The following is a 16,775-nucleotide window of genomic DNA, read 5'->3' on the forward strand; positions in this document are numbered from 1 at the left end:
CACGTGGCCCGGAGCATGCACACACCGCCAGCACTCAGCCAGACGCTCAAAACGGCCCAGGCGTTTTGCTCCGTGTCCCCCATGCACGGGCACGGCGCCACGTCCGCAGGGCCACGTCTGCTCGGATCCGACTGCCCGCGCGCGCAGGGGCTGGCGGCGACAGTTCCCCATGCAGGGACACGTACGTGGGCACGTGCACAGAAAAGTGACAGCACAGTGAGGCACGCTCGCTCGCAGGGACACACACAGGGAGCCGCGCACGGACCTCACACACACCGGAGAGGGAGAGTTGCAACTCCCGAGCCTTCCAGGACACACACAGAAGCCAAGAGACATTACGGCAGGCACTCACTTGGATTTGTTCTCCTCATAGTGAGCACTGGTCTTAATGTATCTGGCCAGTTCTATCTGCATATCGCCGAATAAAGGAACCACCTGCAGCTGCTGGAAAAGAAAACAAAAGATGGTTGAAACACGGTAGAGCGTGGCTTGGGCCATAGAGCATCACGAGGGACTTTGAAATGGTATTCTGAAGCTACAAAGAGTGTTGAGCTCTTTAAAGCAAGTCAGAAAACTGGATGCAGATCATTTCACATCTAGAAGTGACTGAAAAATATCACAAGGCTTTTTATGCCAGGGCAGTCATCCCTGCAGAGTGCTCTGCAGGCCTGGACCTGCTGATGAGGGTCTATGGTGCAACTCAGAGAGAGAAGTGTCACACCATAAACTGCTCTGGTGCCTGGACTAACAGAGAGATACAGCATCTTTCCCCACACGCTCGGATGTTATTTTGGCACTGGTGTTGCTAGCAATGTGTCTTAAAACTTTCCAAGGAATAGAAAAACACAGGTAATTACTGTTTGCATACAACACTCTCCCTTTGCATCTCTGAGGGATTTTGATGGGAAGTAAAATCTAAGCACATCAAACACACGTCAAGCTTGACTAAACTTTCAGCTGTAAACAAAATTCAAACCAGAACAACCTACAGTTTGGCAGTTAAATATGAAGTTCCAGCTTCCGACAAAAATCTGGGACCAAAATTCCCAGAAGGCAGTGGCAAATTCACTATCCTATTACCACATGCTTCTCTTCTTAGACTGGTTTGAGTGGAGAATTTGTAATGCTGACAGCAGGAATTCACAGTGGTGCCTTTCATAAATAGTTTGATGAAGATGTTGTTCATTTTCACTACTCAACCCTGGCCAGTCCATAGGAATAGAATCAGAAGGCAGTAAGCAGATGTTGTACAAAGTGTAGCTGGCCTTTTCTTATTGAGATCTGAGGGTGTGACATACTACCTAGATGGCCAAGACCACAGAAGCTGCTGGAAAAGTGTAAATGAAAGAGAATCCGGAAAGGAAAAAGTTCTATGTAGTAGAAGATATTTCACCTGTCTGATTCTCTGATGGCCTGGAGCACTTTGCGACAAATCTGTTTAGATGCACCAGAGATGACCAGACTCTGCAGATTATGGCGAAGACTTGTTTTAAATTGAAGCAAAGAGTCAGATTAGCAAATCCAAAACAGAGAAAACTCAAGACTTTAGGGAGTAGCATGATAAATCTCCTCTGCAGAGCTGCAGAGTAGTCCGCCCAGGGACTGGGCACTGGGCACTATTCAACCACCTCATCTCCCCTCCACAACATTAAGGCATGTGTCCGTAGCTCCTTAAGCAGTAGTTGGAGCCTTGCTCTGAAAGATGTCTCCAGAAAATGATGCAAATACCTGCACATAGTCACCCAGTCATTTAGAGTAAGGGTGAAGCAACAGCTACATCAGCCTCTCCTGAAAGCAGCTCACTGGACTCAGGAGAACCTTCCTGCTCTCGTCCCACAGACCCAGCACATCATGTATAAACCGCAGGTCAGTGCAAAAAGCCCAGGGGTATCTTGTACCCTTTTGCTACCACTGACAAAGTCTTTCAGGCTCATCAGCAGTTCTCTGAGTAAAGGGACAGGGCAGAGCAACTCTACTCAAAGAAAGTGCAGGGGAAGAGCTCTGTGACCCACCTAAAGTCGTCATCTTTCCACTCCCACCAACAGTGAGCAAATGTTGGTAACACTTTCCATCTTCAACTTTCCATCTTAGGAGAAAGATTAACTGGGACTTTGCCAAGATCAAGTTACTGGCAAAATGGCTCTGGAAGGAAAGCTCATGCTCAGAAAGATTAAAAAAAATACTAAATTCTCTACATCTGGGAAGTTATTCTGCTTCTCCACACTGTTCCATTATTCTTTGCTACCAACACATTTGTTCCTTGTCAGATCCCACCATGATGCCTTGGACTGAAATGGGCAAAATCCGAGATGCCTCCTAGATTCAATCTGAGCATACAAGCAGCAGAGAGGAGATGTAATTCTTGTCTGCAAATCCAGACCTGGAGGTGCTGGCACTGCATGAAGGCAGAGACAGCAAGCTAGGTCTAAGCCCATCTCCTTCTGCTGAGGATGACTGGTTTCTCAGACACACCAGACTTCAGGAGGAAGAAGAAATTTTGTCCAAATACTTTCACCAAACCACCAAATGAGCTTTTGAGGAACATACTACATGTAGTGGAAGTTTCAGCTCCCCAAGAAGCTTTTTCTGTCCTATAAGGACCACCATTTACACATGAAATAAGACAGCCAGATAAAATGTTGTCTGGCCAGCTGTGTCCTTTGGCATGTCAGCTCAAGACTGAGGGCAAGGAAAAGGGACTGCAACAACCAACAACACGGACCTCAACAAATCAAGTTAGGATCTCCAGTGGCTTGAAAGTATGAAGCTCCTGAAGAGACTGCCTCAACCTGCCTAAAAAAACATGCCCACAGCTAAAACAGGCCACCCGGTGTCTGACACATCCTTCCCTCATCCACAAAGCAGACCTCCCATCCCTTGCCCTCCCACAGCATTGGCCTTTACCCTTCAGCAGGAAACGTGCAAAGTCCATGCAACAGCAGCCAGCTGCTGAGCAAGGAGCACAGGGCCCTCAGCCCCCATCATCTCCCCAGCTCCCAGCCCTGGGTGCTGCTCATGTGCCCACAGCCTCACTTGGCACCATGGGCCAGCATCTGCTGTCTCATTCCTGCTGTGGCCCTGTGCTCATCCAAATTTATAGCAACTCTACTCATCATCCAGTCTAGATAATTTCTAGATGCTTTGGTCTTTTGGAACTGAATGATTCCCATGATTTGTTTTTGGCACCAAGTGCAAGTGATACTGGTCACTAAATCATTGGTCTGCAGTAATCTCCAGCCTCATCCAGACAGGTCACTGACCTTGAAGAATTTGTCTATTTTGCTAAGGTTGATTCTCTTCTTGGCATCCAATTTGTAAATGTTGCTGACATTCCCATCCATCAGGTATAGACCAAATCCCATCACCTTGAGAAGACAGAAAGGTTTTAGTAGGGTGAAGTCAGCAATACAGGCCAAGTTCTCCTTCATGCAGCACAATAAACCACTATTTCAGGATCCTGTGCCAGGTGACACTGATGACAAGACTATACAAAACATGTACATTTCTGCAAGGTTGTATGAGGGGGAAGACAGAGGTAGACAGAGGACAGAGGGTGGATCTGTTTTTTTCTGTGCAAAAAGATGATGGTAATTTGCTTCTCCTCTCTCCCACATGAAAACAACCCCAAAACTTCCCCACCCATACTAAAAAGGCAAATATTTGTTTCTAGAGGAGAACTAAAAACATTCAAAATATTCTTATGACTTTTTTCTCCTTTACTTCAGTACAAATCATTATAAATATTAACAAAACCACATTATCCTTCAAAGATCTTTAGATTACTCATACTGTGATAATGAAGTTCTTATGGAAAGAGGTGGCCAAGTAACTGACTTACGGTAAGGACACACATACAAAACAAGCAGATATTTTGGTATGCTCATCTGGAGGGTTCTCAAGAGGATAAAGGAAAGAAAATGAAGAGAAAGAGTGCTGGAAGGTACTTCATCTTACTAAAACAGAAAAGAAATTGCCTAAATACTCAGCCCCATCAGCACAGAAAAATCTCACCTTTAAGAGCATGTGTTTCTCACTGGGGGTGAGATACATCTTGTTTTCATAGTAATCCACACAGATGTTGACAATATCAGCTAGCAACTCCTCATAGCCTGGGATAACCTCTAGCTGCTGATGCAGACACTGAAACATCAACAGGGACCACATTATCCACATGGACAGAGGAACAGCAAGAGCCAAAGGGAAAATATTTGAAGAACATATTTTGGAGAATATAATGATGATTCCCAGCTCACTAGGCCAGAACAAAGGCAAAGGAAATACTTCATGTGTTTTTCTTAATATGATTGACCCTATTGTACAACCTTTCTTCTCCAGGATAGCTCTCTTTTAGCCAAACATCAGACAGTGAGAGGAAAATATAGGGTTCACCTCAGCAAGAGGCTTTCTGACTGTCTGCCGTCTCTGTGCAATACTCCACCTAATTACCTCAAGCTATAGGGCCTTTGGAGTGGTGGAGACATGGGAAGATCTCTGATGTCTCATCTCTAGTCCAGCTGAAGAGATAGACGCCTCTAACTCTCAGTCCTCCCTACCTCACCTGCGTGTCACATCCTTTCCTCATTCAGGGCTGGATGGATTTCTATCAGAAAACAGTGGAAAAGATGCCCCCAAGAGTTCTTCTTACATCTTTTAGACCTTCACTCTTGTCCTGACAAAAGGAGACCTCCAAAGATAACCAGAACAATTCATTAGAGGGAGGCATTGCTACAGTTATATACAGCCTGATTCAAAGCCCATCATAGTCAGTGGAAATGACCCATAATGAACAAGGTGTTTATGACCACAACTCAGTTGGAAGTGCTCTCAGCCTTGGCAAGTTCATTGCATCTCTCTACTTAGGAAAATATTAACTGGTTGAACAGTACCCGAAGTACAAAGGGACCTGCCTGTGTGATGCGGTTGTGGTTCGCCAAGAACATGGAGAGGTTCTGGGACTCCTGGATGGACTGTGGATCTGCCATCTTCCTCAGAAACTGGGCAGCTCTGGAAGAGAGAAACCCAGCATCACCAAGGGTCCCTCACTCAACATGAGATTCACACCATCCAGCTTCTTTGAGTTCAGCTGCAGCTGGAGTACAGCAGCCTCCAAGGCTCCCCTGCAGAAAAGCTCTGTTCCTTTCTTCATTTCTCAGATAGAGAACTGAAACACAGAGAGGCTCAGCAATTTCCCTAAATTCACAAAGAGAACCTACTGCAGGGCAGAAACCCAAACTCAAGCCTCTCTACATCTGCCTGACCTCACTGCAGGATCAATGCTCCCTTGCAAACCAGACACGGTCTTTCCCCACTCCAGACTACTAAACTGTCCTCCTGGCTGCTTCTCCTCTTTCACCTTTTGTATGCAGAGTGATCGTTTTTGACACTGCACTTCATGTTCTTCAGCTCATCCAGGACCGCAAACATGTTAATGAATTTCCCCAGAGTCAGGAGATAGGCCTCAGAGACGAAGTCCTTCCTTCTCTCAGCGTGGCACAGGCGCTTCACCTCGCTGCAGAACCGCTCGATGGCCTTGCGCTGCAATGGAGAGATTTCCAGCTCAGCAAAGGCTTAGGCATGACAGCAACCCAGCTCACAGCTGCTCAGCAGAGAGCGTGACAGGCAAGAGCCACAGCACCAGTGGGAAACTCCCCACCCACCCAGGGCCTTCTTCATTTAACTAAAGGCCTCATGGGGAGACAGGCACCAGCTCCACTCTCCACTGTTGGCCTGAAACAAGGCAGTGCTACAAATCAGCAGACTGACTTTCAGCGGGGAAACAGCTAGCCACATCCACCAATAAACACTCCCTGAAGGAAAGCAGAAGGAGGTAGCACCCTTTGGCTCCATGCAATGGAGGCTCTGGTCTTCCACAGACTTCAGGGCTGAGGGCTGCTCACTGCTGACTGGAACAGAGACTACAGACAAGACCTTGGGGCCAAGCAAGGGATGTGCGGCACAGATTTTGCTTTGAGCACCCGTTATGTATCTGCTGGCTGCTGCAGGGAAAAGACCTACCAAGAAACTCAGGCTGGCTGGAGAAGATAACACCAAAGTAATAAATTGTTCCTGCTTCCCTCCATGACAACTTACCTGAAAATACATGAACTTCATAAGCTTGGTGACTTCTGGCTCCAGGACTTCCACCGTTTTCTCATAAATTTCCACTCGGTTTGGCTGTTCATTACATTTCACCTGAAATGCAAAGACAAATCATTGTGTCAGCATTAGCACTTCTAACATCATCATGGGCCTACAGTGACCATCATCTTCTGTTTATTTCACAGAGCATCTGGTACCCATTTGAGGACAACAGAGGGATCTGAAAGGAAGTTTCTTTTCATGGCAATAGATGATGAGAGGAGGGTTATTTGTCAGATAAGAAATTCTATCAACGCATTATAAATAGGCATGAGCCTGACTGTGAGAAGTAATGTCTTCTAATGCATTTGTCTGGGTTAGAGTACATAAAAGGATTCTGGACTTGCTATCATGATATGGTGATGTTTGTTTATTAGGTCATACATTTTTCAAAGACTTTGTGTTGCACCAAGCTACAGATATGCAATGGTCCTGCTGGGATAACTCTATGTGTATTCTAGACCTGCTAAAGATCACTGGACATGTATGTGGCTAGCAGCAATGAAATAAGACACTTCTACGTTACAGTTCTTGGAAGCAAAATATAAGGAAAGACTTATCCAGTTGCTACCCACCTCATTTTCAAATGGTGACTTAGAGTCCTAGAAATCCTATTACCAATTTTTTGGGAAAACCTCACTGTTCCAGGCAATGTTTCCTGCTCCTATTCAGGGTGTTTTTTGTCTCCAGCTGTTGTTGATGTAAGGCTATGATGGGTCTGACAGAGCCTGGTGTAACTTTAGAGCCCAGCAGTGGATCCACAGTACACAAGGAGGTGAATCAGCTGGCTTTACATGTGAGGAGATGCAAGAGCAGCTATAAAACTGTCTTCACTCCACCCCTGCAGCGGGGAATCTAGTGATCCTAGCTAGGAATTTCACCCTGTAGTCAGATAATATCGATGAGGAGGAATATGCAGCTTAAAGTGGCTCCATGGTATGGGGATGACTCGCACATTTAGCTATTGACACAGCTCTGCCCTTCCTCTACAAAACCATGTTTCCTCATGCAGTACCTTGGGTCTGTGCATAACCGAATGGGGCACCAAGCTGCCAGGCACAAGTAGGGGTTAGAAAAGGCATCCCTAGGGGCTATAGCCTAGTCCTCCATGGCAAATTGCAGAAGACACACTTATTCCAAGAGCAAATCTTCCAAATCTGTCAATAAACACTCCATGGCTGACACCTTAGTGTCAGCTCAGCCATGGCCTGCCTCCTGTTAGTGTAACCAATAGAAGCAATAGCAGCACAGCATCAAATATAAACAGAGGATAAGCAAATGCCCAATCAATGGCAGAAATCTGCCCTTGCCTGGGTCTCACGGGGCCATTAGCAGACTATAACCTGAAGGAAACTGAGATTTGACCTTTCCTGGGGAAGCACAAAGACAAACATCAGCACTGTCAGCCATGCAGAAAAATCTTTTCCTGGCTCCCGGGAACCACTGCAGATCCTTTTATCACTAGGGTTAATGCAAGCACACTGTATCTGCCCTGTCATGCTGCTAGTCTGCACTTGTACAGTGATCCAGCGTGTGTTCACACTGCAGAAAACAAGCTTTGAGCTGGAGCCTGAATCACAAATTAATCGGGCCATGTAGGCAATCTTACTCATGCCTGTAGGTGTTTGCAGGATAAAGCCACCAAAAATCAAGCTGCAGAGAAAAGGGCTTGCAAGCAGCTGAGAAGAGAACTAGCAGCAGAGGAGGAGGATGCAATTGCAGAAAGCTGCTGATAAAACTTGGGGGGTAGATCCAGACTTTCAAGTCCATGAGCAAAGATGGGGATTCAGAGGAGATCTGGCTGGAAAGCAGATGTTCTCCTCTCAATAAATTTTTCTGACATATCAAAGTGTTCCTTTACATACACCAGCCCAGAAATAATGACATTGCTTTAAGTAAAGCAAAGGCTATCCGTTCTCTGAACAGAGAAGTAGATAAAGAGCCAAGTCACAAAACGTAGCACAGACCCAAGTAACGAGTTGGACTAGAGCAGTGCTCAGCTGAGCCCTGTTAGCAACTGTGGGAAGAGTGAGCAGGTACAGCTGGGCTGCAGTTACATCAGGTGTGAATGCCTTGGGGCACAGGGGAGGGGCTGAAGGAATCAGAATATATATTTAAGGCAGTCAGCCCCAGCTAGTTGTCTCTGTGAGGACTGGTGTGACTTAGGTAGGTGGTGTGTAAAGGTGTGTTGGGGATGGAGCAGTTCATATATGTTCAGTAGCTCTTACATATGTGAGTGTGTAGAGCAGGTGTCCTCTGCTAGGGCCTGTGTACAGGTCTGTTTTTGCTAAATGGCTGTTTACTGTTGAGATTCACATCTGAGGCCCTTCCTGGGAAGGGCAGTTTGAAGACTGGGGGGTTTTCTCCTTTCAACATTTCCTTCCACTTCTCTCTTTTCTTCTTATTTCTGTTTCCAGCCCAAACTAACCCAAGGTAAAGGCAAAGCTAGCTGGCTGCTCTGGGAAGGGAGCAGGTACCTGGGGGATGGCTCGGGAGCAGCTCCTCCACGTGTAGAGCATCACGGCGTACTCATGGCCCTCTTCCAGCATCTCATTCTGAAACACACACAGAGGTGTTGCTGCAGCGGGGCTCATGCCCGTGGCTCCACATGGCTGCAGTAGCACCGGGCTGCCCCAGGGACTCACCATGCTGGAGTGCACTGTTGCCTGCTCGATGTACCTGGCGATGCCTGTTACAAAGGCGTTTCTGTCCTCAAAGTTTGTGTCAAAATTAGCCTGTGGGTGCAACAGAGAAATAGGGATTAAAACAGTGCTAGTTTGTTCGCCTGCTATGAACAAAGGGAAACTTTTGCCCAAAGAATTTCATAAGTATATCTGCCCTTCAGATGACCTGTCCTCCCAGAGAACCCCCAAACAGCTGTAGAAAGGAGCAGGTAATGAAAAAATGGGAGATGCGGGAAATCACGGGATCTCTAGCTCTGATGTAAATTCCTTTTTGTATGTGTGCAATGCTGTGAATCACATTTTCATAAGAGGAAATCCTTCAGGTTATGTATGTGAAAACACAGCAATCAAGACTGACAAGCCCTTGTAAAATCAAGCTAAGCCAGGTGGGGATTGGTTATAAGGAACTGCAGCTGTATAAAACAGCAAACCTCTAGTGATTATGCTAAAGATATTTGTCCATTAACTGAAAGACAGATGCAGCCTCATTAATTTCTATTTATCCTCTGGCTGCTACGGGAAGACCACATCCTGTCATCAGGAATTGCAAAGAATAAACACAAAGAAAGGGCAAGGAAAGAGATGTCTGTAAAACATAAATATGAAAGCATCCCATGCAGATGTTGTTATCAGCACTAGTGTTGCTCCTTCAAGCAGATATTTTGAGGAAAAAGAAATGTTTTGGAAACTGAATTAACTGTTTGGAGTATGGATGTGGGAATAGGAAAGTGCAAAGCAAGGCAAGTGAGGAAGAAATTCAGCTGCTCTGCCGTAGCTGCCCATGCCCGTGGCGTGGCACTTTGGCCATTTCCTCAGTGAACTGCAGGCCAGAATGCACACAGGTCTCAGATGCTCAGAGCTGCTCTGGGCAACATCATTAGCATTGCAGTAAGTATAGTCAGCTCAGTATTTGATTTCTTCAGTACCCTCCAGCTTGCTGGGATGCTAGGAGCATAGACCCATGGCCACAAGGCTGTTTTTCCTAGTGCCTCAAGGACATCATAGGTGAGATAAAAGCTAAGCCTACATATGCATTTATGGGTATCAGGAGAGAGAGCTAAATACAACCTAAGTATGATGTGGAAACAGGCTTGGCTAATATATCTGGATCCAGTTTGGGCTAGGTCTGTAGGCTCAACTATGTGCATATGATCATGGCCATGAAATGAGAGCATGCTAAAAGGCTGCGGCCTGAGCCCCACACAGGACACCGGCCTGCAAGTAAAGTAGTAAAAATTACTTGGTGAAGAGAGAGGCTGAAATGATATCAAGATTTTCCAGGGAGAGCTGAAATTTGAACAGTTCAGAAATGCCTTTGGGTCTGATAACCTGCAGAGATGCTAATGCTACTGAAAAGTCCACGGTCCGACCTGGTGAAAGAGATACTGTAATTTCAGAAGCTTTTCAGAAGCATGGCAAGGCAATCACTGTACGGGTGTATTTATACACTGCTGTGGCTAAGTCGTGAAGACGGGAGTGGCAGGACAGAGAAAGTAACTCCATATTATATTTAACCCTGGGTGTAGTCTATAGGCCAGGGTGTGGTGGCCAAGCAGTTGAGGCATCCCACTGCGGATCCAAAAGCAGCAGTTTGAGCCTTGCCCTGGGACCAGGCCAAGCTTTGCTAGGTCAGTGCAGCTGCAACTCAATCCGTGGTAGCTCAGACCAGAGAAGTGATTCTAGCTGCTGCCCTCTCTTACTTGCTGTTAGCCACGGAGACTGGCAGCTCCGCTGTGCTAACGGCATAGCCCAGCCAAACTCGGGCTGAACTTCATTGTGACCTACATAGACGATGCTGGCACTACCATAAAAAGAAACCACCGAAATATGTGCATTACAAAACACTGTTCTTATCACAAATCTTATCTGCTGCTTCATACCCATTCACGCACTCCAGTCCTCATTCTTAACTTCCTGATGTCTTGTTCAGGATTCAAGGCCTCTTTTACTAATCTCCACCACTTTCCTTTTACACTCTCCAGGAACATATTAGTGGCTAGATCTGCTCTGGCAGTTAAGGAACTTTCCCTTCAACTCGCTGCACCTCGAATATTTTTCATTAGTTGAAAGCCCAATGCACTCCTCTGCTTTTCTCGAGTTGCTGCTGGAAAGCTGGATGGTACCTGGTACATGATGGAAGACGGAGGCGGCTCGATGCATGGCTGCTGGTCTGGCAGAGGCAGCTCCTCCAGTAAATCCACGTTGGACAAGGCATCCTCTAGCGTGACGTGTGTGGTCATGGTTCCGGCTGCTCGGTTTCCACGCTACATCCAAAGGAAAAGAAGATGTGATAGAAAAACAACAGCCAGAAGAATGAAAAACATCAAAAGACAATGAGTGCCATGACTGGTTTGCAGGAGACATTATTATTATTATTATTTTTAGCATATTTAACCTAAGTCTCTAAGTATTCTCTCCTACAATTCCATAACAGAGCTGGAACACAGAGTAAGAGGGACACAACTACCCACCCATGCCCTTGACTGCTTAACTCTGTGCAAAACTACTTCAGACACAGAACAACTTGATGTACAGAGCAGCCTCAAGTAAAAGTGCATGCTCCAAAACACAAGGCAATGCGATTAAAAACACGTTTAGAAGCAGCATGTTTAGAAAATTATGGCCAGTGCCAACACTCACATGGTCTCCTCAAGCACGTGGAATGACACTGGAAACCATAAACAGCAAGTCACTCTCTCCGAAGTGAACCGGAAAACATTGAGTTCTGCACGGCTGGGCTGTGGCGGCGCGAGCAGCAAAAAAGGAAGCTGAAGTTAGGAGAAAAAAAAAAAAAAAGCCCTTTTCCTTTTATTGTGCCCTGCTTCTGTCACCACCCAGTGTCCCCCCAGTCCCGGCCTGCAATGGAGCTGCTGACGGCAGTGAATATCCAGCAGGAATCACAAAGTGAAACGTTTCTAAAGGCCTCCCCAGCGCTTACCTCTGTGCTGGGCACCTGCACAAAGCAGCTAGCGGGAAACATGGGACAGAAACCTGCTTGGCCCCTGTTCCTTCTGCTCTTCACCTCTGCAGCGAGTGCACAAGCGCAGAGGGATGGCTGCTGTTATGCCCACAGAGCTCTTGTGTAACCAGAGCCACAGGGCTTCCCTAGTTAATCCCTAATCCGAGTGCAAGAGCTGTGGCTGACCTGGAGTGCATCTCCTAGAAAACTGCCTGCATGAATTTAAGCATTTGCAGCAACAGAGAATTAGCTTTAAACATTGACATGTTCAACCTGCAAATCTCCCCCTTGCAAAAAAAAAAGTGTACTTTTTTAATAGTCATAGCCTATCTGGTTTCAAATGTGAGCCACGGAGATTTTTTCACTGTTGCCTGCAGGACAGTAGAGCTCTTTATTAACTCAGTTTCCATCAAGATACTTGGAGATTTCAGAGTAACCCCCCAGCAACCATCTCTGCTACCCCAAGCAGATCAGGCTCTTCAATTGCGTTCTTGCAAAAGGTATTTGCCAATCTTTCAATCATCTCTTTGGCTTTTCTGGGAGCTCGAACCAATTTTGCAACATTTTTTTTGCTGAAGAGCGGACACCATAGCCAGGTGCAAGATGACAGTGGTGCCCACACAAAACCAACGCAGCCTCCCTGCTCACTCGCAGTTGTGGCAGCCCCCTCAGCCATGGCTGCTCCATAGGATTATCTGATTATCTTGATTTTCCACCACTACTTATTCCCTTGGGTCCATTTTATTTTACTCTTAGCAGAGTTGCTGTATCCCGGGATATGTTTGACTTTCGCACGCAGCACTGTGAGAGGATGAACAAGGATGTCGGCATGTCCATAGACAGACGGGAGATGTGGCACGTCCTCCTGAGCCGGCTCCGCGTGGCAGGACGTGCGGGCTGCCTTGGCCACCATCGCGCAACGGGAACACACACGGACCCAGCAGGTCCTGTCCCGCTGCCACCGCTGCTGCCCCGAGGTCCCGGGCAGCTCAGAAACTGCACGGCGCTCTCCAGAGCATGGAGGAAGCGCTTGGGGAAGAAAAGCCTCAGGCAGCCCCTTCCCTGCTTGCTCAAATTTCTGCTTCCTCCTCCATCCCCTTGTGCTAAAATTGTTTCCTGTCACAAATTAGAGCAACTGCCCAAACCAGCCATTACAAACGGGTGTGCTGCAGCCGGTGGCGGCTTCCTGCTGTCTCAGCGAGTGCCACTCTGCACCGGGGCTGCAGCTCCGCCTGCCCTGGCCAGGGACGTGCCCTGCTTTGCACCATCATCCTCCAGGGCCCTCAAGACTTCCCTCCAGCTGCCCATAGCAGCTCCTCTGGTACTCGCACTTGCCTAAATATCTCAGGCTCAGGAAGGTGAAACCCTGCACGTCCCACGTTTAAGGACTGTGGCTGTTCACTTGGTCTCGCTCATCATTTTTTCTCTAAGCCCATGTTGCCGTCACACACAGGAAGAGGGAGAGCGCGTACAAGTAACGCCTAGAAAAGGAAGCACAAGGCAGCAGCAAGGTGGCACAACCCATCCTGTGTCGCCGCTTCTGAGCTGAGCCTGAGCACCAGGGTGCAGGGGGAATAAGCACACGAGCTTTGCGGCCTGAACCAATGTGTCTTTGCTGCAAAGTTCAGAGAAGCAAAAGGCCCTTTAGCACCGTACATTTCAGCAGAACTGCTGAACATGAGTCAGGCAGGTCCTAACACCAGCCTAGCAAGAGCCTTTTTTTTTTTTCTGCAGCACCCTAAAGGTGGCTTAGAGCATCGTGCATTTTCACTTTCCACCATGGCCAGGTCTCCTTGTCGAAGGCCACACACAGTGGAGATCCAGAACGACTGCCATAAGGGATGGGGGCTCCTTGGCACTGCAGGTGAAGGAGATGCATTCGTACAAACACACTGCCCATGTGCAGCCAGTGGTGATGCTCCATATTGCATGTGCCAGCACCCAAGCAGCAAATTCAGCTTACAGACAGTGGGGCAAAACCCTCCCATGTGTGTCATCGTTCAGGAAAGTAAAAGGCCAGTCAGAGCTTCTACTGACATACCAATCCCACGCTCAAAGGACTAGAAGCAGAAGCCATGAGCTGCTCAGCAGCTGCCTCCGCACCGAAACACCTGGAACTCTGGAGCAAGCACAAATTCATGTCGCTCCCCATCCCGCTTGCAGGTGGGATCTACACGGAAGGCACCATCCCACCACTCCTGAGGCTGAAATTAAGAGTTCCCATATGGTGAAACGTCCCAAGAGCAGCCTTAGGGCCAGATTTAATAGATAGCATAGGAGTGAGGTCAGACAGCCTGGATGTCTGACCTTGAGATCACAAGGCAGGTCTTACCTCTCAGACCCTTAAATGCTTGAGCAGCAGCATCTTTGCAACCTCATCCTCTTCACAGCCATGCACTGAGGTGAGTAAAGAAGTCTTTATTACCAGAGTCGCTCGGGGGAACACAGGAGGGATTTTAAATTCAGGGCCGTAATGAACACTTGCATGCATGTGCAGTTGGTTTCGAAGCTGTGCGTGGAGAGCTGCAGGGAAGCAGCACAGGTTATTTCAGTTCTGCAGCTTGGCTGCCTCTATAGAAGAGATCCAAGGTGGAGCTGAGCAGGAAGGGAGGAAAGACATGACAACAACTGCCCTAGAGACTGGTAATAACACAGCCTCCAAGCACTGGCAGGCATGGGGTGAAACCCTGCAGCGGGTCAAGATGAGTAGTGGGAGAGATGGCAAAACACAGAAAAAGGACAAACATCTCCTGGTCATGTGCTGGTCACTTTCTTTTCCAGCTATGCTGCCAAATCTGGGGAATTCACTTAATTGGAGCATTTCTTGTAGACATGTGTCTCCGTTAGATGGTACATATTCCTGGCCAATAACAGACTTTTAGCCAAGAAGAATAACTGCAGGGTGCAAAAGCTTTGACCCTTGCCTGAAAAGCACAGGCTTGAAGTCCCCTGTGTTTTAGGGCACACGCCTCCCCTCACTGCCCATGCACTAGGAGAATCACATGTAATTGCAGCCAGCACAACAGACAGGAGGCTCTTGGCACAGGCTAATACAGCTGAGATGAACCAGGCTGGCAGAACCGGGCTCCTGCCTTGCTCAGGCACCAATGTTAACAGCCATAAAATTATCCTGCTCATTAAAAAGGAAGCCAAACTGCACAGCTCCTGAAGGCCTTTTGCTGTATCTCTGTTCTGCATTTTCTATCATCCCCTTGAGGCCAAGTTCCAGACATTTGTGTCATCTTCCCTCTCACCAACAGAATTATTTTGAATTTCTTTTCTTGTAGAGTAGCTCCATCAAATTTTCCTGGTGCCATGAACGAAGGTCAAGAGTTGTTACAAGGAGTTACATCTCCAATATAGTTGAGAAATTCAGAGCAAGTTTACAAGCAATCGCCATTGCTGACCATTAAAGCACTTCTTGGGAAATTAAGTCATACAAAGACAGTTTATTAATAGTTGGCCAAATACTGAAAAAAAAAACTCCTCCTTTTCCTTACAGAGATGATAATTGTTTGTTAATAAAATTATTATTACAAGATCAGCATGGCCTGGTTTGCTCAAGAAATCTTGGTCAGAAGATGGAAGATTTTTCCAGGTTCCTTGTGCTTCATTAATAACAATTAACCATATGGGAAAAGAAAGAAGGAATTCTCTGTTATGGGGAATTGCCCAGGGAACGTGACGGACATCCAGACGTGGCTCCGCGCACCCACGGCAGTGACTAATCCCCGACAGAGAGAGCTTTTCCTTTCGGTCTGTGCGCGGGGCCGGCAGAGCCGGGGCTCCGGCGCGTCAGCGATCGAACACGATCCGGTGAGATCTCCGTGAGCCAGAGGCTGCCGTTGGAAACCCCCATGCAGAGAGGAACAGATGGCGAAGGGGGACAAGCTCTGCTGCTAGCAGCAGTATCCTCTTACTCGGCAGGACCCCAGACACCCTCCCCCTTCCAAAACCAAGCAGCTCAGAGGGCTCACGACCACTAAGGCAGCACAGAGGAGTCACTGTGGATTTTTAGGCTCTTTTCTAACCTGTCGTGTCTTTCTGATTGCTTAAGCCCATGGAAATTTCCTTCAAAATCCTGCCAGGATACCGTTCCTCTCCAGGTGGGATGTGGCTGCCACCCGTGAACTTGCTGCCAACCTCCTTGGTTTGAAAGTTCAATACAAAGAAGCGCTACCGGAGCACGTCTCCATCACAGATGGCCTCGCGCGTGCGGAAAACCAGAGCGTCTGCAGCGCAAAGCGTTTGTCGACTCAAACCGAGGCTAAGGCACGAACCTGGAGAAACCTGCGAGGGCCCCGAATCCCCCAGAGCTGGGGCTCGTCACTCCCAGCCTCTGCACAGAGCTCATCGCTTCCTCCTCCCTCGCCTCCCTCAGGGACACCATTTTTAAACGCTACTGATGATGATGGGAGCACGACCGGCAGCCAGGGCCACCTCTCGCTCCTCCGCTCGGCGCATCCGCTGCTCCTCCATCCCCTCTGCCCCCATCCCTTCTGCCGGAGCATCACTGCGATCCCGGTGCTGCTACCGCTCACGGAGCATCGCTCCGACGCGGGTGCTGCCGTCGCCCATGGAGCATCGCTTCGACCGCAGCACTGCCGTTGCCCATGGAGCATCGCTCCGAGCCTGGTGCTGCCACCGCTGCCAGCAGCGGGGCCTGCGGCACATCCTGGCCCGGGGCTCGTCACCGTCCTCCGCGGGGGGACGGGGACGATTTGGGGTCTTTCCCCCGTCGCTCTGCAGCCGCTGCAGGGAGGCTCCACGCTGCAGGTGGCTCGAAGCATCGGAGGCCTCCGCGCACCCCCCCGCCGCCTCCGGCCTCCTCCTCCACCTGCCCCGCGCAGCGCAGCCCCCGCGCAGCCCCCGCGCAGCGCAGCCCCCGCCCCGGCGCCGCTCACCTGCCGCTCCGCGCGCACAAAGAGCAGGAAATGGCTGCAGCCCGGGCACTTCCGCGCCTCTCCGCCGGCCCCTGCGCACGGCGGCGGCGG

General features: G+C 48.5%; 1 protein-coding gene and 1 long non-coding RNA gene across 2 annotated transcripts in view; both read right to left on the reverse strand.

Annotated features, from left to right (window-relative positions):
* CYFIP2 (cytoplasmic FMR1 interacting protein 2) overlaps positions 1–11,079 on the reverse strand; it is a 41,952-nt gene extending 30,873 nt beyond the window's left edge. The window contains exons 1-9 of the mRNA XM_088522584.1: positions 10,946–11,079; positions 8,784–8,873; positions 8,616–8,693; positions 6,091–6,192; positions 5,354–5,535; positions 4,908–5,004; positions 4,012–4,140; positions 3,261–3,365; positions 353–444 (exon numbers count right to left, since the gene is read on the reverse strand). Of these exons, the coding sequence (XP_088378710.1) occupies positions 353–444; positions 3,261–3,365; positions 4,012–4,140; positions 4,908–5,004; positions 5,354–5,535; positions 6,091–6,192; positions 8,616–8,693; positions 8,784–8,873; positions 10,946–11,062 (992 nt within the window). The 5' untranslated portion in view covers positions 11,063–11,079. The remainder of the gene's footprint in view (positions 1–352; positions 445–3,260; positions 3,366–4,011; positions 4,141–4,907; positions 5,005–5,353; positions 5,536–6,090; positions 6,193–8,615; positions 8,694–8,783; positions 8,874–10,945) is intronic.
* Positions 11,080–11,506: 427 nt separating this feature from the next.
* LOC148595046 (uncharacterized) lies at positions 11,507–16,775 on the reverse strand. The gene is made up of 2 exons (XR_015913263.1): positions 16,686–16,775; positions 11,507–11,560 (listed from the first exon to the last, which is right to left on the reverse strand). It is a non-coding gene; the product is annotated as an uncharacterized LOC148595046 (long non-coding RNA).

This window comes from Tinamus guttatus, unplaced genomic scaffold (genome assembly GCF_059628265.1).
Source record: "Tinamus guttatus ecotype Peru unplaced genomic scaffold, ASM5962826v1 Tinamus_guttatus_pri_ptg000155l, whole genome shotgun sequence".
NCBI classification, from domain to species: domain Eukaryota; kingdom Metazoa; phylum Chordata; class Aves; order Tinamiformes; family Tinamidae; genus Tinamus; species Tinamus guttatus.